At 42.3% G+C, this 23175-nt stretch overlaps 2 protein-coding genes across 2 annotated transcripts; both read right to left on the reverse strand.

Moving 5' to 3' along the window:
* Positions 1-2994: 2994 nt before the first annotated feature.
* On the reverse strand, positions 2995-4167 carry LOC139456061 (acetylcholine receptor subunit delta-like). The gene has a single exon (XM_071237568.1). The coding sequence runs from the start codon at positions 4165-4167 to the stop codon at positions 2995-2997; it is 1173 nt and encodes a 390-aa protein (XP_071093669.1).
* Positions 4168-11168: 7001 nt separating this feature from the next.
* On the reverse strand, positions 11169-21791 carry LOC139455346 (sulfotransferase 1A2-like). Its single transcript, XM_071236899.1, has 5 exons — positions 21632-21791; positions 17748-18068; positions 16624-16727; positions 14887-15037; positions 11169-11287 (listed from the first exon to the last, which is right to left on the reverse strand). Exons 1-5 carry the CDS (start codon positions 21789-21791, stop codon positions 11169-11171), a joined length of 855 nt encoding a protein of 284 aa, XP_071093000.1.
* Positions 21792-23175: the final 1384 nt, after the last annotated feature.

Genomic DNA, 23175 nt, shown 5'->3' on the forward strand with positions numbered 1-23175 from the left:
TAGTGATATGTGACCACTGACATAATCCACCAACGTGAAAATTGAGGATATCGTTTTAACGAAATATGTTTCCTCCTATATTCACTAACACCAGCCAGTGTGATGCACAATTCGGCGATGGGTTGGGGTTGAGAAGCGCTTGTCAGTGGTCAGGACGCTTCAATGCCACTGTCCCATAAGCACGTCATCTTGGGAAACACGTGGTATCGTGTGAGCTTGGTATATCATCAGACAAGCAGCGCTGGATCGTGTGAGCGGGGTATATCATAAGACAGGCAACGCTGGATCGCCTGGGCGTGGTCTATCATCAGATAGCTAACGTTGGATCGTGTGGGCGTTGAACATCATCAGAGAGGCAACGATGGATCGCGTGGGCGTGGTATATCATGAGGCAGGAAACGCTGGATCGTGTGTGCGTGGTATATCATCAGAGAGGCAACGTTGGATCGTGTGGTCGTGGTATATGATGAGGCAGGAAACGCTGGATCGTGTGTGCGTGGTATATCATCAGAGAGGCAACGCTGAATCGCGTGGGTGTGGTTATCATGAGACAGGCAACGCTGGATCGTGTGGGCGTGGTATATCATCAGAGAGGCAACGCTGAATCGCGTGGGTGTGGTCTATCATGAGACAGGCAACGCTGGATCGTGTGGGCGTGGTATATCATCAGAGAGGCAACGCTGAATCGCGTGGGTGTGGTCTATCATGAGACAGGCAACGCTGGATCGTGTGGGCGTGGTATATCATCGGCCAGGCAACGTTGGATCGTGTTGGCGTGGTCTATCATGAGACAGTCAACGCTGGATCGCGTGGGTATGGTATATCATGAGACAGGCAACGCTGGATCGTGTGGGCATAGTATATCATCGGCCAGGCAACGTTGGATCGTGTGGGCGTGGTATATCATGAGACAGGCAACGCTGGATCGCGTGGGCGTGGTATATCATGAGACAGGCAACGTTGGATCGCGTGGGCGGGGTATATCATCAGACAGGAACAAGAACGATGTTACATGAATTCATGTACAATGTGTGAAGTCACCCTGCGTTCGTGTGACATCATGTAGTTATGGACCTCCTCGCAAACAATGAAAGCAATGAAACAGCAAGTACTTCATCAATCACAATGATTTGTTTGTTTGTTTAATAACGCCGCACTCAGCAATATTCAAGCTTAATGGCGGCGGTCTGTAAATAATCGAGTCTGAACCAGACAATCCAGTTATTGACATCATGAGCATCGATCCACGCAATTAGCATACCATAACATGCATCAATCAAGTCAGCGAGCCTGACCACCCGATAACGTTAGCCTCTTACGACAAGCATGGGTTGCTGAAGACCTATTCTAGCCCGCATCTTCACGGGTCAATCACAATGAAGCAAAGATGCTCACTGACAACATCAGTGGAAATAATCTGTTTGTAGCAACCTGAAACTAGTTTTCCCTCAACAGCTAAATAGACCTGAACTATATATATGAGTAGACCTTGTACACATGTTCACAGTGAAGGGTAAACATGTGGGTCTGCTGCCAGAAATAGTCAGCTGATGTTTTTGTGAACCACTTTTCTCAAAGAACATTTCGTTCAAACCTTTATTAGAAAGTGCAGGATTGAAACGAGTGTGAGCGCAAAAGTACAATTCAACACACAGAATACATCCCAAAGTAATAAAAGTTAATTAGATGTTCTCCTTTGAATTTCTGAATACAAAGAATGCTCAAAGCTGAAACCATGTTTCTATGTAAACTTGTAATTACAGACCACTAAAGCACGCGCCGCAGAGGCGAATCATAGTTATATTGTGCCATATTATAACACACAGGAGGCGGTCGGGTAGCCTAGTGGTTAAAGCGTCCGCTCGTCAAGCCAAAGACCCGGGTTCGATTCCCGACATGGATACAATATGTGAACCCCATTTCTGGTGTCCCCCGCCGTGATATTGCTGGAATATTGCTAAAAGCGGCGTAAAACCATACTCACTCTCTCATTACAACACACAGGGGCGTAACATTAATAAAGCCCCGGCCAACGGATTAGTGCGCACTCGCTGATTACTTAGATCCGTTATTTTAAAATAGCTTCTCAAACCATGTATAAAGTGACTCCATTTGGTTACAAAAATACTTGCACATTTCTCGTTGACGATATCAATCCATCGGGCTTCGTTTGTGAGAAACTGATCTTCGCATCACAACGTGTTGAAGACGTATTTCGTCAATTAACACTCCGGATTCGCATTAATTTCAGTTTACTTTTAGAACCTCTCCATATTTGAGGCCAGGTATTTTATATTTTGGTATATGTATTGGACATGTTGAAACTACCTTGGTATTCAAATGTTACTAGGAGTAATTATAAGAAGACGCATTTTCAATTTCGTATTTTTCAAATCTCATTTTAATCATACATTTTACTCCGATATGATTCTTTGTGAGAAGAACTGAGGACACGACCATAAAAGGCGGGTTCTACGTATACATACAGGGAATACGGTATTATTCCAATCGTGAGTTGCATCACTGTTAATTTAAACAGACGAAAACGGAAAGGGACAACACTCACAAAAACGCACAATTTGTCCAGTTTGTTAGCGACTACCGTCGAACAAGGGATCTCCAATTTTGGTCTCACTTCCGGTGCATGACTGTTCATTTACACAGAAGATCATAGGCTCACGACAACGGAACAACTACTGGAAAGAAATGAAGGATATGACAAAGCGTACAACATAACACAATTTGTCCAGTTTGTCAGCGACCTCCGTCGGACCAGAGATCTCCAATTCCGGTGTCACTTCCGGTGCATCACAGTTGATTCACACAGAAGATCATAGGGCCACGAAGACTGAATAAACCAGTTGTAAGAGTGACGGATACGACAAAGAAGAACATGAAAAACAATTTGTCCAGTTTGTCAGCGACTTCCGTCGGACCAGGGATCTCCGGTTTTCGTCTCACTTCCGGTGCATCACAGTTGATTGACACAGAAGATCATAGGGCCACGAAGACTGAATATCCAGCTGTAAGAGTGCCGGATACGACAAAGAAGAACATGAAAAACAATTTGTCCAGTTTGTCAGCGACTTCCGTCGGACCAGGGATCCTCATTTCCGGTGTTACTTCCGGTGCGTCTACATCCGGTTTAACAATAAGAGGAGTAACGGCGACTTTGGATGGTACACATGTGAACCTGGCAATACGAGACGTAATCGTGTTGTGTTCCTTCATGAGACTGACGCGCTGGATGACGATACAGAGGACGATATACAAACCGCTCAGGTGGAGTTGGACACATACGTAAAGGGAGATAAGTGAGGTGCTACTGGAGGTCTGGGGTAGCATACCGTTAAGAAGAGTGATGAAGAATGTGAAAGACAGGAAGAGGGTCACCGAGATGGACAGTTTCTCTCCTGTTTCAGACTTGACCAGGAAGACGCACGGACTGAGCGTCGAGATGACCAGGATTGGCAGTAGAAGATTCACAACGAAGTAGACAGGCTGCCTCTTGACGGTAACCAGCAGTTTCACAAAACTCTGCTTTTTCTTGTCTCCCTTTTCTTTTTCAGAACCACCACCGACTACATTCCACTGACTGCTTTTCGAAATAAACGGATAACGTACTTTAACTGTAGATATATTCAACTCTCCAGCGACGTACGTATCTGAAGAAAAGAGAATTTCACAAGTGTGTTCGTCGAATGGGAACTTTGTTACAGAGGTAACACAACTTGTTTCAGTATGGTATTCAACATCGATCCGAAAAAGTCCAGTGTGGAGAGCGTACACCCTACTACCGGAAGTGACGATAGAGGTTTCAATAGGATTCTGGACCACAACATCCGGGGTCCATACTTTTGTCGGGGACACTCTGAAGCCTTCAATGTCACCATGCGCTGACGTATTCCAAGTCAGTATATCATCCTTCCACAAGTAAAACGCCCAAATATCTGTGGTCAGGGTCTCCTTGGCAACGTCGAGGTCAAGGACGGAGAAGTAGTTGATGCTCATGTAGACGTCCACAGTGTCCTGCTGGTTCCAGCGAGGGCGAAGGTCTTGGTTGTATCCTTTAAGTAGAGATGCTTGCAGCTTGTCAGTGACGCCGTATGTATTGGCGTCTGTGGTGATGAGATGCCACAGCATAACGATGGGAACAAAAGTCTTCATTGTGAGATTGGTGAGAGATGTGGATAATATGAACGAACTTACTATGAATAGGATTAGAGTTGGATGATATCAGTGGCCCTACTTCTGTTTGGTTGGAGGTGTAGTGATATCACTGTTGCCTTAGGTAAAGAAGTCTAGGGGCAAGAGTTGTTAACACGTTCCTGGGGTATTGTGATATCACTTTGTCAGTTTGTTCACACGTTCCTTGGGTATTGTGATATCACTGTGTCAGTTTGTTCACACGTTCCTTGGGTATTGTGATATCAATGTGTCAGTTTGTTCACACGTTCCTGAGGTATTGTGATATCACTGTGTCAGTTTGTTCACACGTTCCTGAGGTATTGTGATATCACTGTGTCAGCTTGTTCACACGTTCCTGGGGTATTGTGATATCACTGTGTCAGCTTGTTCACACGTTCCTGGGGTATTGTGCTATCGCTATGTCAGCCTGTTAATACGTTCTTGTGGTATTTGTGATATCACTATGTTAGCTCGTTAACATGTTCTTGTGGTATTTGTGATATCACTATGTCAGCTCGTTAACATGTTCTTGTGGTATTTGTGATATCACTGTGTCCCTCGTTAACACGTTCTTGTGGTAATTGTGATATCACTGTGCAGCTCGTTAACACGTTCTTGTGGTATTATAATATCACCGTGTCAGCATGTTCACACGTTCATGTGGTATTGTGATATCACTGTGTCAGCTTGTTAACACGTTCTTGTGGTATTTGTTATATCACTGTTTCGGCTTGTTAACACGTTCTTGTGGTACTGTAATATCACCGTTTCAGCATGTTCACACGTTCATGTGGTATTGTGATATCACTATTTCAGCTTGTTAACACGTTCTTGCAGTATTGTGATATCACTGTTTCAGCTTGTTAACACGTTCTTGTGGTATTGTAATATCACCGTTTCAGCATGTTCACACGTTCATGTGGTATTGTGATATCACTATTTCAGCTTGTTAACACGTTCTTGCAGTATTGTGATATCACTATTTCAGCTGACTGACACGGTACTGAGGTATTTGTGATATCACTGTTTCAGCTTGTTAACACGTTCCTGCAGTATTGTGATATCACTGTGTCAGCTTGTGTCCCTTTGCATTTGGAGTAATAATGGTATCACTGTTCCGGTATCAGACACTTTGGAAATAAACTGAACGCTCTGTGCCTGCTTCTGTACGCTCGGAAATACAGCTGTCACGGTGTCAGGGAAGCATAACCGTTCCCGTGGTATAAACCGTTCCACATGTTCCAGAAGGTTAGGAACTAACGTCTCATCAACGTTCCTGTTCCTCCGTACTGTTTGACTTATTGACGTGAATTAAACCCCGTGCAACACAAATGTTCTATCTATGTTAATTATCATCCTGCACACACACATATGTCACGCCTAGTAATGGGTATTGATAAGCATCCCTATGCAAGAGGCAGTCATTAAAAGGTTTTAGTAATGGAATCACCGTTTCCCTATCACGAAGCAAATACAGCACCTCGATTTTATTTACCTGTTGTCTCGATGCTACTGTTCAAATATTCTGGAATACAGATAGCATTTCATCAATATAGCATTTCATCTGCCTACACTGGCAAATATACCTTAATGCATCGTCAGAGCAGTCAATGTGTACCGTGATCAGTTCTATTGATTACAGAGCACTTGTTATGTCCACGTGAAATCAATGATGGTGCTTTGCACACAGTTGTAAAGTTATCTTGTCACAGTAGTAGTGCCATATAGTCTTGGAGTGAGTGAGTGAGAGTGGCACTGTAATGCCGTAATTTCAAGCTGCAAGTTGGTAATTCTTTATATTACACTTAGAAAATGAACATTAAATGTTGAATTTCTGATCTCGCATGGATGAATCAGCTAAATGAGTATATTATTGTGTACGTATGTATACATTTGTGAGTGAGTGAGGGAGTTTAGTTTTACGCCGCTTTTAGCAATATTCCAGCAATACCAGAAATGGGCTTCACACATTGTACCCATGTCGGAAATCGAACCTGGGTCTTCGGTGTGTGTAACCTTGATCAAACGGCTTATCAGCAAAAGTATAATGACGCTCTTTGAAATCTTGGGAGAAGGAACAGACTCGATTGTACCTAAACAAATGTGAAATGTAGACACCCAAGGCCGGAGCTGCAGACATAATGCTCGGCATGAAGGGAAAGTTGAAGTCATCCCTCTTGATATACAGTCTTGGGCCGCTTCCCGAGGCAAGGGTGTTAACTGACTATAAAAGTCCAGTTTCCACCTTTGCCAAACTAAGCTGCAATTATAGAGTTATGCATAGCCCAATCAAAATCAGGTTCGTAAACTGCCCTGCAGATTTCGGTCGATTGCAGGATTTGCAACGCGTGTTTTCCGTCAACTCGGCGTCCACAGATATTTTTCAAATCTTTTCATGTTTTTAATCAAGCAAGGTGCTCACTTGATTGGATGCAGTTCGCGAAATAAGACACTTTATATCACGAAAACGATATTGATTATCGATCAGATCGTATTGACTGGGCACCACCGTTTTGTTTGAAACAAATGCAAGTGATATGAGAGGTGGAATCTGATTGGTCAATAGTTGGGATATAAAAGGGACATCACTCGTAATAGCCTCTGACGACGCTACGATTGAGCCCAGAAATTCCAGCCCATTTCGGCAAGGGTGAAAATTGAACTTTTACAATCAGTTAACTCCCTTGCCTCAAGAAGATGAGTATCCTGACTGATTATGCATAGATCTGAATATGAAACAGACGAGGCGGTCTCACTGCACTCTATTTCTAATTCAGGTGGGTAAATCAGTGGAAGAAAACTATTGGCTGTTTGGTGAATATTGAACGATATTGAACGATATGATGAAGCATTGGCCAAATTACTTTGTTTTGACTTTGCCAATCCGAGCTCTGTTTCCGATTCATTCGCATAAAGAAACAGATACGCAAGGAGAGGTGTCATAGGGATGCCTACTTCTTGACTAAAAGTCTTTACATAAATCTTTTTGTCTAAATGGGTTTGTCACTTTCATTTACCCCCCAAATCTCATACAGCTGTTATCAATGAGGAAGTCCAGCATTTCACATATTGCTTGCTTAGTAATCTTCAGATGGCGTTTATTTTCATGTTTGTCCAAATGACCTGAACCTCTGAAAATAGTAACCACAAATATATATGCTCACCACGTTTAGTAACATAAAAGCCTTGTATCTAGGAATGAAGTTTTTCTTTAAGCTTGTCATATGAGATTGTGGTGTACAAAGTTGAAAAATCACATGTTTTGACAGAATGAAACTTTTTTTCTGTGATTGCAAACATATTAGCAAATCTTTGAAGTTGTTGAGAATCCACATGATATTTATTCCACTTGTCTCAGATACTTTCCATGAATATAAAGAAAGTCCTTCCTTCTTTGTATTTAGCGTTGTAATTAATCTTTGAGACAGGGATTTGGTGGTACATTTGCTAGACTAGGCAATATATAGGTCTTTTTACGGATATTTAAGGAGCTTTGGAATATTTCAGGTTTTAGCCAAATGTTGAGCATACTGACGCACAGTTAACATACCAGCGTTATATGTGGCATTACTTAATGTGTCACTTATAGCAAATTCTTTGATCAAACAAATGATGTGATACCTACATTATTGGTTATGTTATTTGAGGCTACAGCCATTCTATGTAGGGAAGCCTTGGATGACAGCTGACTGGGATAGAATGGGTTTATTCCAATTGCTTCCTCTTTTTCAGTAGCTGCAGAATGATGAATCTTACCAGCCACAAGTAGTAGTATTTACACGTCCTATAACTGAACAACCTAGATGAAATGGTGTTCGTATAGGAAAATGAAGTTGGTGGTGATACCTGAAATTCAAAATATTGTGGCACATTTTGGAAAACGGATTTTTGTATCAGAATGTTACTTAAATTTAAGGCTTCAATTCCTTTGTTCGCATTCAAGAACAAGCGGTCTTTGTCAGATTTAGTCTGTCTGGTTTGGCCAAACGTTTCAAAGATATATCAAGAAGGATACTCTCTAGTCGATACTGTGGGTTCTTTCTCTTTGTAGACCCACCCATCAGTACATGTTGCTGGAATTGTTTAATTTCTTTCAGTGACACAGAGTATAGTCGTGTTCTTTCTTTATGCAGTGCCAATTGTTCCCGAAGGAGAAACGACAAATCTTCCAGATGAATGGTATCATTTGGCTTAAGTCTATGGCTGCGTGAATGTCTTTGGGATGCCAGAAACTGCTGCTCGTTGGCTGAGATGACTGTCAACTTCTTTCTTTTTGTCATTGGCATCTGTACACAACACTTGCATCCAATGACTTTCTCTGGATATTTTTTAAGGCCCGTCGCATTTGAGGCTATTAGATGGATGGTATGTTTTCCCTTATATCCTAACTTTCATGTATAGGATGGCGTGATTTGCAGAAATGAAATTTTGGTCGACGCAACTGGAAACATCTGTTGATGCCTGATCATGCTGGGTAACTCGTGCCAATGATTTCTGTTGTGTCTTTCCAACAGAAATCAATGCATCAAGGAAGCATTCAATGTCATACATGACTAATTTAGTTTGACATAATCGGTTTTCAAAAGGTTTTGTGAAGTATGTTTTAAATGTCAAGTGAGACTTGAATTCAGGATCAGTTAACCAAATAGGACAAGTTTATTGCAATAAACTATTTTTATCATATATATGTTTATGTTGTTTTTTCCGGGGTAAGGTATGCGTAAAGGGGATTTCACATCACAGTCAACAATAGTGTCAGTTACAGCGTTTCAAGTGGTGTGAGTGAGTGAGTGAGATGGGTTTAACGCCCCTTTTAACAATATTCCAGTTATATCACGGCGTGTCAGCTTAGTGTGGGAGGAAAGCCCGAAGTGACGCAGGTCTCAGACGTTTACCACTTCGGTGAAACCCACGAGCAAGGGTATGTTGTTGACAAACCTAGAAACATTGCGAACCGGGATTCGAACCCATAATCATAGGTTTCTGGCGTGCCCAAGGGACACAACTCTGTACAGTGAATCGCGACTCCTTAGACGACTGGGCCTCCCGTGCCCTCTTATGCGACATGAAGAAATACTGCATGGAGATTGGTTCAAAAGAAAATTGTCCTCCAACTTTACTGAAGATTTTTAATGATGATTGTAAATGAATTTTCGTTTTTGTAATACAGTAAACTACGGTTATAACGAACTCAAAGGGACCACTAATTTTAGTTCGTAATAACAGTAGTTCGTTTTAAGCATGTATACATAATATATACAACACATGCCTTGGACTAAGAAATAAGTTCGTTATATCGGTCAGTTCGTTATAAGAGTGTTCGTTATAAACGTAGTTTTCTGTAGGAACTGCCTTCATGTTGAACAGAGATTGATTTCATGCTATCCCAAAGGACCACCTGGACCTGTGAAGATTCCGGGGTAGAATAGGTCTTCAGCAACTCATGCTTGCCGTAAAAGGTGACTATGCTTGTCGTAAAAGGCGACTAACGGGATCGGGTGGTCAGGCTCGCTGACTTGGTTGATGCATGTCATCGATCCCAATGGCGTGGATCGATGCTCATGATATTAATCACTGGATTGTCTGGTCCAGACTCGATTGTTTACAGACCGCCGTCATATAGTTGGAATATTGCTGAGGGCGGCGTTAAACAACAAACCAAACCAAAACTGAAGACTGCAACCTAAACCATATGTTTCAGCAGCCCCGTCTGCATCATAGCGTTTCAACCCAAATAGTTTCTATTCGTTCAAGAGAGAATAATCATTACTATTTCTTCATTCCAGGAATCTTGGAACATATCGGTATTTAAAACTTTGTTAAACAACAATTTCAAATATGAGATTCTACTATGAGAGTACAATTTTTTAAATTCTGCGGGAAGTCCATCCTCATCTTGTCTCTGTTCTAGGCTGTTGATGGAATCCTTGTCTGTTATAATGTATCAATCATTTATTTACACCTCGGGTCTAATTACGATCTATACACATGGGTCCAACACCAAAAATTACTATTGTACTATTGACATATTTCGAACGAATATTCACGTATGAGGGCCATATCAATACAGAATAAATTCCATCTTACAATTACATGTAAATTACATAATGGACAAAGCCGAAGTGTCCCTATATTATGCATAATTTTCAATTCACCAACGCTAATAAAATAAGCATATGTTTATTTTGTTTTCATAAGTAAACACATTCTTTAACACCTAAATTAATTGTAGGTTTGAGTAACTCGACACCTCAGAATACCATGCTGGTGTGTGACAATGTTAAACCCTGTGGATGAATTCATTTAGGAACCATTCAGTGTCACCTGAACTTTCCAAAGAAACACCAAACCAAAAGTAAGTAATATATTCTTTATATCTGAACCCCACGTTTTTTCTCTCCCGACTGCATCTAGTTTAAATAACAAATGCTAATACTGCCTGGGATTTATCATGTCTTGTGACATACTAAGGAGTTTAAACCAGTATTGCCCACATGCATCCAAGTATCAACGTGAATACCAAAACGACCACATTCCCCCAGCACTGCACCATTTTTAACTCCCAAAACAATTTTACAAAACTTGGCTTGAAAATGTTTGAAAAACAACCATTCATGAATACACCAAATCTCTGAACAATGGAAAAGAATTTTATAAATCTGAAGGTCAAACATCCTGAACAATACCTTGGAGAAATATTTCCCATCTATGACAAAGTAGTTTTATAGGAACCAGGTCTCCATTAGCTTTGGACACCAATGTCTGAAGAGTAAATGGTAACATCGTACATTTTCATGTCAGTGATTGTTAACATATACATAAAACTGAGGACAAGATGTTCTAAATGTGAACCCATTGTTGAGCCCACTGCATCAGCAGCATTTAACAAATCTCGATAGTGTCATCAGCAATACTGTTCCTCCTTGTGTCAGGCATCTTCTCTGGAACATGAGACTGAAGTTAATAGGATGACCGGTACCTCAGTCATCTAGTGTGTATCTGAATTTTATTGGGATGTCCGCCATCTTCTCCTGGTAGAGCTGATCAAACCACTCTTTCTGTGCCACAGTGAACCAGTTCTTCCAGTCACCCACTTTACCTGGAAATATGCAGACAATAGTGCCACGGCACTGTAGCTCACCTGGACATGTGCACACAATAGGGTCACGGCTCTGTAGCTCACCTGGACATGTGCAGACAATAGTGCTACGGCACTGTAGCTCACCTGGACAAATGCAGGCAATAGTGCAACGGCATTGTAGCTCATCTGGGCATGTGCAGACAATAGTGCCAGTGTACTGTAGCTCACCTGGGATAGTGTCGCGGCACTGTAGCTCACCTGGTAGATGAAGAGTCGGAGCAATACAACCTGCTTAACGCTTGACTTTAATATTTGAAATAACAGCTGCGATTTGGCATTAATCAACACGACGGGCATAAAGAGGAATCTGACTGAAACTTTTTGAACACATTCATATATCCGCACTACTGAAATGTATGTCAAGATCCTCTTCCGTCCAGTGTGTGAAACTCGCAAGATTAAACCGAGATCCGTAAGGGCCAGCACATTTAAAAACTGTAGGGCAAGTAGAAAAAAAACTGTAGGCCCAAACATTTTAACTGAAGCGGGGAGACATAATCTTGCAATATACACTACAAAACACAACCAGTCATTTAAAAACTTTTACTGCTACCACACCGAGTTCCCAGAGACTCGGTGATGATAGAGATAAAGCCTATATTTATCAGGAAATTATCAGCGTGTAAAACATTTTTGCGACTACATGTCATACACCATATGAAAGATTTAATCATACTGCTTTTAAATATGAAAGGACCGCCTCCGTGGTCTAATGGTAGAGCGTCCGCCCGGAGAGCGGAAGTTCCGGGGTTCGATCCCCAGCCGCGTCATACCAAAAGACGTTAAAAGATGGTACTTGTTGTTACCCTGTCTGGCGCTCGGCATTATGGGGCTAAAACAAGGACTGGTCGGCTCGGAGTCAGCATGCATACTGTGTCTGAGTATTCATGTTAAACTGCGGCATGGTATCTCAATGTGCAAGCACTATAAATCGGCATCAGTCCGGACTAGTACAAGCAGCCACAACACACACACATACACGTGCATGCACGTCGCTATATAAGTGCAATAATCTTGGACGCGACGTTAAACCCCATTTCACTTCACCTCACCTATAAATATGAAAGTTATGTTTATCACATTACTTTAAAAATGCTTAACAAATAATTACTTGAATAAAATGCAGGTCGCAGTGTCCTGCTGAAGTTTAAAACAATCAGCCCAAGGACAAATCTGTCGGCCTCAAGCCTACGGGCCAATGTCTATTCCGAAAACTGCCTCCATCAGTTAACGGGTGATCGGGAGAACACGTCATGGCGTCATTTGGACGTATGGATCAGGTGAGTTTAACAAAAACGTTCTCTGGGACGTCACGATACGTATACATGTACGCCAAACGAATGTAAATAGGCTGATGCGTACTCATGGTTTAAGCTATATTTAAACCATGTCAATACCTAGAATGAACTTCAAAACTTGTAACTGAGGACTTCAACCCGGTTAAGGCGTAGCTTAACACTTTACCCACTAGGCCGCCAGATGTTAGATATACATCTAACGTTAGATACATAGTTAAGTTATAATGTACACCAGGGAATAATTAACCATCAACTTCGGCCGCCAGAAAGCAATAACACGAGACGAGTATTGTATATCGATATTTCGTCTCGTGTTATTGCTTTCTCGTCTCGTGATATCGCTTTCTCGTCTCGTGTTATCGCTTTCTCGTCTCGTGTTATCGCTTTCTCGTCTCGTGATATCGCTTTCACGTCTCGTGTTATCGCTTTCTCGTCTCGTGTTATCGCTTTCACGTCTCGTGATATCGCTTTCACGTCTCGTGTTATCGCTTTCTCGTCTCGTGTTATCGCTTTCACGTCTCGTTATCGCTTTCTCGTCTCGTGTTATCGCTTTCTCGTCTCGTGTTATCGCTTTCTCGTCTCGTGTTATCGCTTTCTCGTCTCGTATTATCGCTTTCACGTCTCATGTTACCGCTTTCACGTCTTGCGATATCCCCTCTAGACAACAATAGGGGTCTTACGTGTCATGTAATCAACACGATGAAAAACATATATGTAAAACAACAGTAATGAATTGTTAAATCACACCTTATTATCAAAAAGAGTCCTGTTGTTGTTTTTAGGGGGCCGAAGTGTTTTTTCTTCATAAAAGAGAGCTGATATTTTGTCCTGTCACAATACAGATTCTACCTTTGTAAGGAATGTTGAAACTGTCTCACTTTTCACTAAAAGAAAATAACTGTTCAGATGTAGGTGAATTTAAATAAAGTGACAAAACCTTTTCCATATCACCAATCCACGGATTTCTGCGATAACTAATTGCTTGTTAATTGAATGGCCTTGGTAAGGCGTTCTATATACAAGGTATGGGTCTTGTAAATCAATTAGTTATGATACAACACTGAGCAGACCAATCACTCAATATTCTGTTGTTATGTTCACTAAATGAGCACAGTTACTTTTCTCCGTCAGTACATATTCAAAGTAGATCCTGGCTCTCAACTTGATTGAGTCCAAGTGAGGTGAGGTGAAATTGGGTTTAACGTCGCGTCCAAGATTATTGCACTTATATAACGACGTGCATGTACGTGTTTGTGTGGCTGCTTGTACTAGTCCGGACTGATACCGATTTATAGTGCTAGCTCACTGAGATACCATGCCGCAGTTTAACATGAATACCCCACTCAGACACAGTCCTTGTTTTAGCCCCTTAATGCCGAGCGCCAGACAGGGTAACAACAAGTACCATCTTTTAACGTCTTTTGGTATGACGCGGCCGGGGATCGAACCCAGGACCTTCCGCTCTGCGGGCGGACGCTCTACCACTAGACCACGGAGGCGGTCTGATTGAATCCAAGTACAAGCTGAGAGCAGAAACTTGAACAGAACAATGGGATGACGTTTCCACGTTTTACGAGCCTCCCTAGTCAGCGGATGTTTTAACCCATTAATGCCAAGCGCTAGGCAGGGTAACAACAAGTACCATTTTTCCATCTTTTTGGTATGAAGCGGCCGGGGTTCGAAACCCCGACCTTCTGTTCTATGTTGGGTTAAATATATCTTGTAACCATGAACAATGTAGCAGTTGTTAAATCGACAATGGTCTATGGCCTGGTCCATGCTATTATTGCCGTGTATAGATGGAGAGGTCATCGCCCTTCAACCATCGACCATGGTTCCTTCACACATGTTACGTGACGTGAGGTGAGGTGTAATTGGGTTTAACGTCGCGTCCAAGATTATTGCACTTATATAGCGACGCGCATGCACGTGTATGTGTGTGTGTGGCTGCTTGTACTAGTCCGGACTGATGCCGATTTATAGTGCTAGCTCACTGAGATACCATGCCGCAGTTTAACATGAATACTCCACTCAGACACAGTATACTGACTCCCAGCCGACCAGTCCATGTTTTAGCCCCTTAATGCCGAGCGCCAGACAGGGTAACAACAAGTACCATCTTTTAACGTCTTTTGGTATGACGCGGTCGGGGATCGAACCCGGACCTTCCGCTCTCCGGGTGGACGCCCTACCATTAGACCACGGAGGCGGTCTTCACACATGTTACGTAATGGTGTAAAAATCAAGAGGATCACTGACCTTTCCTGAAGGCATATTTCCCCATTTCCGTTGTTGCCTTTCGTTTCTGCATTGACTCGAAATGGCAGTGCTCACACACCTGCCTCACGAACTCATCAGATCTCGCCACACCAAGAAAGTCTCGCAATTTCACGGCCTCCCTAACGGGATTCTAAAGAAAGAGAAGAGACGTGTTCAATACACAAGACCCACTTTACAGGCCCAGATATACCTAATGGGCGAAGAGCATATACAAATTTAACCGAATGTTTTGTTTGTTTGTTTGTTTGTTTAACGCCGCAGTATTCCAGCTATATGACAGCGAGTCTCTGAAAGGCATTTAGAAGTACTACACATAAGGAAGAGAATTATTGCTTGGATCTAACTAGCTTCCATTCGCCCATTATTATTTCTATTCTTTTACCTATCAGTGCTAATTATCCCCGGCCTCCCATTTTCCCATTGTCCATTGCCAAAAAACTATTAGTCATAATATTATGTCCTGGCTCCTAGTTGTCCATAACTATCAGTGCTAATTACTGTTAAGTGTTGGCTTCCATTGTCTACTGCTAATCACCTATCAGCGCCAATTATCTTTTGGCTTCTCTTGTTAGTTTCTACCTTTTGTTATCTTATTATTTTTGTTGTTCTTACATACCCGTGATGATACGGGGTAGAATAGGTCTTCAGCAACCCATGCTTGCAGTAAAAGGCGACTATGCTTGTCGTAAGAGGCGACTAACGGGATCGGGTGGTCAGGCTCGCTGACTTGATTGATGCATGTCATCCATCCCAATTGCGTGGATCGATGCTCATGATGTCAATCACTGGATTGTCTTGTTTTTTTACAGACCGCCGTCATATAGCTGGGATATTGCCGAGTGCGGCGTTAAACAACATGTGACTGAAACTGTTGGCCTTACGTGTACATATATATGCTCTCTGCCTCATATCATTCATTCACCAGATGAAGGAGTAAGCATTTACTCCGAAACGTTGTGTTTCTCAAAATAAAGAATTTGACATGCATAAATTATCTTCCTCATATGACGGCAGTCTGGAAATAATCGAGTCTGGACCCGACGATCCAGTGATTGACCTCGTGAACCTCGACATACGCAATGGGGATGGATGACATGCATCAACCAAATCAGAGGGCCTGACTCTCACGACAAGCAAGGGTTGCTGAAGACTAAATCTAACCTGAATCTTCACGGGGCTCAACCGAATATAACAAAACTTGATGGTGCTGGCCCACTGAGACACCATGGCGCAGATTAACATGAATACCGAGTCGACCAGTCCTTGTTTTAGCCCCTTAATGCCGAGCGCCAGGCAGGGTAACAGCAAGTACCATCTGTTGACGTCTTTTGGTATGACGCGGCCGGGGATCGAACCCACGACCTTCCGTTTTCCTGGTAGACGCTCTTTCCACAAGACCACACAGGCGGTCCCGACATAACTATTATGATTATTCAAATTGTTTCCGTGCATTTTGAGATCCAATCAAGACACAGAATATACGGAGTTACGAACTATATGCGGCGGAATCTGGCGTTACTCGGTTTACAGTGATTTCATGCATTATCACTACGCCATTGCTGTCTTAAGTATTATGTAGGTTTCGGAACAAGCTGACTGGACCCGAGTGGACCCGAGTGTACAAATTGGTAGAGTTCACGAAGTGACTGGAATATTGTTGTTGAAAAGTCCTGCCCCTTCCTCAACGATGGAGAAAAGTAAACATGTCTTTGATACCTCTTTAAAGTCCTCGTAGTACAGTGTAAGAATGGGGTGGTCAGGATTGGCCCTTTTAACATCCTCCCATTTCCGGGTATGGTCAAACCACGACCCATAACAAACTGAAACAATACAGGATTGCAATTATTAAAAGCCAGGAAGTATTTTTATCAAAATATCAACATCACCATGTGTTCAAGAAAACATATGTTTGTTTCCTCTTTAACTCCACACTCAGCTTGTTTGATGTTTAACGCTGCACTCAGCAATATTCCAGCTATATGACGGCGGTCTGTAAACAATCGAGTCTGGACCAGACAATCCAGTTATTGACATCATGAGCATCGATCCAAACATTTGGGATACGATGACATGCATCAACCAAGTCAGCAGCCTGACCACCAGATCCCGTTAGTTGCCTCTTTCGACAAGCATAGTCGCCATTTAAGGCAACCATGGATTGCTGAAGGCCTATTCTACCCTGTATCTTCACTGGTCGCCACACTCAGTATATCCAGATATATTATGGTGGTCAGACTCAAGGGAACCCCTGTAGTCATTTATCGTCGACACACCACGTGTGGATTTCTGGTCAGAATATAGGTTCCCAACAACCTATGCTTGCCATACTTTGCGATTTAAAAGACCAAGGAGGCGTTAAACAACATGGTTTTAAATTATTTTTAATTATTATCTTATGGTGTTGCCCTGAAGTAGATTACGTGCAAGGTTGTGGGTGATGTTTTTGTGTAACAGTAAAATTAAAATTAAATTAATTAAATTAAAGTCAACTTGACGAGGGTGGAAAGCCCGAAGTGATGCAGGTCTGAGACGTTTTGTACTTGGGTGTAACCAAAGAGGATGGGTATGGTGCTGACAAACCTAGGGACATAATAATCTAGGGTTGGTGAACACTGACAGGTACTTAGTTAAATGTCTGTAATATATTGTAGTACTGTAAACGTTCTCAATAATATAAGCCAGAAATATGCTGTTGGGACGATCACAACATACAAAGGGAGCTAACTCCGGTGATTTCCGAATCCGAGCATTTATCATACCAGACGATTTCACTTGGAACAATACCCTCCGGATCTTGTCTTATTTCTGTTTAGATAATAATTTATTCAGACTATACATACATTTCCCGTTGAAGTACGGCCTACAGAAGTTGCCCCACTTCCCGCTGTAGTCGCAGAAGGTGAGAACGCGCAAGAAGTTGAAGTACGACACCGCAACGTCCAAAGGGTTCCGAAGTACACAAATCAGCTTCACCTTCTTCTTTAGCACATCCGCCGGAAGTTGTTCAAGGCGCAGGTGCGTGTTTAGAATTCTGGGCGAGGGGAGGTCTCGGTATGCTGTCTCGGGCGAACTGTCAATCATGGTGACCATCTTCTGGAGGTCATCGACGTCTACACTTCCGGCTAACAGGAAGTGGATTATCTCCATCACCCAATGGGATCCTGTAACGTAATATTAGGACATCATGTGATCAATGCTTTCCTTATCTTCGGTATCCCCTAAACTGTTGTTTAGTACCATTTTTTTCTATACGTCATCACTGGGGGTTACTTATTGTCCCATTAGAAACTTCTGCTAATGCGTGCTGCAGAATTTACTGCTCACTTCTACATTTCAAATTGGCTACAAATCATAAAATTTTGAAAGATCTAAATACCAATTTTATCCCCGGATTACTTCCAAATATGTATATTTCCTCGACGTTTGTAAAACGATTGAAGATAGAAGTAAATAGTGTTTTAATGGTGATCGCCGTACCAATTTCAGACCATTAATAGAATCAATCATCTCTTGAAGAATAGGTGCAGTAAGGATACATTGAGACAACTAATGTTATAATAAACTGTAAATAAAAGCGTAAAAGCGACCCTTTACATAACCCGAGTATGTCATAAGGGGCGGACCATTTGATATTTAGGGGGAGGGGGTAATTGTTTTGGGGGTAGAGATATGTTCGTTTTCATCATTAGTAGGGAATACGGTGAATGTTTGCTGTATTTGTTAATCAGAAATAGATGGCATTTCTGTGCATTTGGCTGAACAAAGTTTTAAAGAAACCTATTGAAGTGGTTTGGACCAAATCAATTCCCCTGATCGTGGTGGAGCTTTTGTCCTCAAAAACGTTTTAAAAATAGTGACAATATTGAAAGTACAAGAATACAGTGAAATGCATTTCTCCAATCACAAAGATCATCTTTTGCCTCAGATTGGTCAGGATAAGGACATACTTACATCATCACAAAATAGAAACAGGTAACGCCAGACTCATTTGACCCTTTTTATAAGCAAAACGCAACCAATAGGAAGGAATGTTCCAGACAGGTGCATCTATGTTAGAAGCCAATATCATCCAGCCAAGTTCTTCTGAATGACACTGTCCGGTTGTCTTGGTTCAATAACGGGATAGTCCTTTCCGGTTTGCTGTAGACTATAGACGTCTCAATGCAGTTACCAACCCTATACTTTCCCCTCTACCACGTTTTGAAGATGTCGCTGATGCCATATAGAGGTGACAGCCATGCTAACATTATTAGTGTCATTGATTGCGCAAGTGGCTTTTAGCAAATACCACACCATCCAGATACAAAACACAAGTCAGACTTCATAACACTTGAAGGTGTTTTTGAATGGAATCGCCTCCCTTACGGCCTTAAAAATGCTCCTTAACCATTTCAAGCACTTAAAGAAATGAATTGGCGTTACATATTAATATGTGAAGATGACATCATAATATTTTCTAAAACGTTTTTAGAACATTCGAGACCCGTGAAGATCCAGGATAGAATGTTTGTCGTAAGAGGAGACCATGCTTGTCCTAAGAGCCGACAAACGGGATCGGGTGGCCAGGCTGCTGACTTGGTTGATGCATGTCATTGTAAACTGAGTGTATCGATGCTCATGATGTCAATCACTGGATTGTCTGGTCCAGACTCGTTTATTCAGACCCCGTCATATAGCTGGAATATTGCTGAGTGTGGCGTTAAACAAACAAATAAACAAACAGAACATTTGAATCACCTCAAAAGATCAAAGAAGCAGCACTTACTCTAAAACGAAGCCAATGTAAATTCGTGAAAAAACAAGCCACCTACTTAGGGCATCATATCTTCAGCAAAGATGGCATCCATGTCGAGCCTTCAAAAATATATAGTTACACAGATCCCAAGGCCTAAAAATTTCCATGATATAGGTTTGGCCTCCTATTATTGCAAATTTGTAGCAAACGTTTATGACATCGCCTCCCCCCTATACAACCTTCTGAAAAAAGATGCGTCTTTCAAATGGTCCAACAACTGCCAACAGGCAATCCAAAAGCCAAAGCTATCCCTGCCAACAGCCTCATCCTTGCATATCCCTTAATCCTCACAACTGGTGCATCACAAACTGCAATAGGGTACATTTAAGACCAACTTGAGTCTGGTGGCATAAATTGTAATAATTAAATTTTCGTTGTCTTCATTCAAATTCCTGCATTTTGATTAGCTGAATTGGTCACGTGTTATTGCATTCATTACCCAATGAATGTAAAAAAATAACCCTCGCCCACCGAGGCGCACTACTTTTATTACTGCGGAATGTCGGGGAATCCCAATATTACAGTCGAGGGAATTCCCTTTCTGCTCGCGTGTATCGTCATGCACATGACATTTAGCGACATTCATGCATATTCATTGTCCAAACTACCCTTTGAAACCGAAGGCCGAGAATGAATGAAACAGCAAATGTGCAGGCTCGCTCGGCTGTTTTTTCCCGCTCGCCTCGGTTCAACTTTCATGTCTTTGGGTTTCATTTCTAACTAGCATTTTTCCAACTGTGTTTTCCCGTTTTCTGGGAAGTAATGTTTGAATCTGGCGGTAACTGACCTCACATTTGAAACAGCCGCCTTCTCTCCGACATATTTCTTCGGTTCGTTACAGTCTGACTGTTGCAGTTCTTCTCGCCTCTTGCCTTAATTGACAGGTCCTATGAACATTGTTTTGTTCCTACTCTCCATTGATTGGCTACTCACTGTGTAGGCGTGTCAAGTTATGTGCATAAATTAAACGATCACCTAACGATTTTTGGTTAAACTATTGCAGATAAAACATGTTTTATGTTGTCGAATTCAATTATAAGCATTGACTGTGTATTTTTTTTCGGTTCATTGAGGTATGAATCGAAAAACACGATGTGCAAACTTTTGAGTCATATCACGATGAGACAAGCAGGATCAATGACCTTGTCCAAGGATACAGCACTGTGACTTGCATGATATGGCCTCTTGAAATGGAGGTTTGACATGATTATTTATAAATAAGGGCCACGTCTCTCATGGAGATGTCTCTCCGTCAATGATTATGGCTTTGTTCTGGGTATACTGTATATTGATGAGGATGGCCATATTGCGTCGAGACTTTTTATTTTGTTTCAAGCAGATGGAGTTTGTAATACACAAAACTGTGAGCTGCGTCATATTCTTTACAGACACACATCCACACACTCACACACTCTCTCTAAATGTCTTCTCACATCTTACATGCAACAGTGAGTGAGTGAGTTGGGTTTGATGCCGCGTTTAACAGTATTCCAGTTATATCACGGCGTGTCAGCTTAATGTGGGAGGAAAGCCCGAAGTGATGCAGGTCTCAGACGTTTGCCACTTCGGTGAGACCCACGAGCACGGGTATAGTGCTGACAAACCTAGAAACATAATCGGGGCGAACCGGGAGTCGAGCCCAAGGGACGCAACTCTGCACAGGGAATCGCAGCGCCTTACATGCAACAAATAATTTTAATGAAACATGGTCATACTATAGATGTAAAGCTGTCAAGAACGCTTTATTGATGACTTGTACACCGTTCTGGCCCCAGGGTAAAGCTCCCATCTGTTTTGTTTAAGGCCGCACTCAGCAATATTCCAGCTATATGACGGCGGTCTGTAAATAATCGCGTCTGGGCCCCGCAATCCAGTGACTGACATCATGCCTTTTACGGCAAGTATTGGTAAGCTCCCATCTTTTCTCACCTGCCTTTGGGTACGCTGATACAATGATGTCGTCGCTACGCACGTTGACACTTGCGAGGTTACGGAAGGCGTTGATGTCGCCATTGGGCAGCACCTGTCCGTCTGTCTCCAGGAACGACGCCCCGTCTCCCCCATCGTCAAGGATCCGAACTACGTTCATCTTCTGGACGTTAAATAGATACTCCTCACAAAGATGTTAACATTTACATTTCAAAGTGAGTGAATGAATGGTGATTTACGCCGATGTCAGTTTATTATACCGTGTAAATGTTTGTCTGTTGGTTGGTTAACGCCGCACTCAGCAATATTCCAGGTAATTGACCTCGGTCTGTAATCTAATCTGGACAAGACAATAAAGTGATAATTATCATGAGAATCGACTCACACCATCGGGATACGATAACATGCATCAACCAAGCCACCGAACCTGACACCCGATCCCGTTAGTCGCCTCTTATCACTAGCATAGTCGCCTTTTAGGGCAAGCATGGGTTGCTGAAGACCTTTTCTACCCCGGATCCTCACAGGTCTAGCGTGTAAATGAATGTATCTGGACCAGGCAAACAAGCGAATACAATGTATATAAGAGAAAACAAACATCCATCACAGTGAGTGAGTATGGTTTTACCCCCGCTTTTAGCAATATTCCAGCAATATCACGGCGGGGGACACAAGAAATGGGCTTCACACATTGTACCCATGCCGGGAATCGAACCCGGGTCTTCGGCGTGACGAGCGAACGCTTTAACCACTAGGCTACCCGACCGCCCCACATCCATCAGAGAATCCTGATCGATTGATATTTTTCAACAACATGCGGAAGAGAAGAAACAGCACCCGTACCTGCAATGATGGAAATACCAGAAAGGATCAAGAAAAGGCACCGAATGTTTCTCGATTTTCAAACAAGAGCAGCGCAGTACTTCACCCCTACAGGACCTCTAGATCTACTTCTATACCGCACAGACAGTGTTAGTGTGACTGTGTACTCATTAAACTCCACAACTTTCATTTCACATCACAATACAGTCATAGTAATATTTCACTGTCACAAACCATGCCTGACAACCATTGTGATGGCGCCCGCGCTGTTTTTAGTTCTCATTTTGCACACGACCTCTATCATGGATCCAACACAGTTGGAATAAGTACCAACTGGTCATTGAGAAGTGTTCCGTGAGCATATACCGTGTTAAATACCATATGTTGCTATATGATTATCATTCTCCGCTCAACAAAGTTGGCGGGGGATATAGAAACGGGCTCCGTCCGTCCGTCTTTACGTCCGTCCGTCACGTTTCGTTTCCGGAGCATAACTCATAAACCGTTCAATATTTTTTCATCAAACTTTGCAGGTCTGTCAGGTACATGCTGAACTGGTGCCTTTTGCTATTTGGAAATTTTCGAAATTTTTAGTTTTTACGTTTCCATGGCAACAAGATGGACATAGGTTCTGTGAGAGTCGGGTTCGTTTCCGGAGCATAACTCATAAACCGTTCAATATTTTTGAGTATGGTTTTACGCCGCTTTTAGCAATATTCCAG

This window comes from Haliotis cracherodii, unplaced genomic scaffold (assembly GCF_022045235.1).
Source record: "Haliotis cracherodii isolate W230 unplaced genomic scaffold, xgHalCrac1.p SCAF_11, whole genome shotgun sequence".
In the NCBI taxonomy this organism is placed as follows: Eukaryota; Metazoa; Mollusca; class Gastropoda; order Lepetellida; family Haliotidae; genus Haliotis; species Haliotis cracherodii.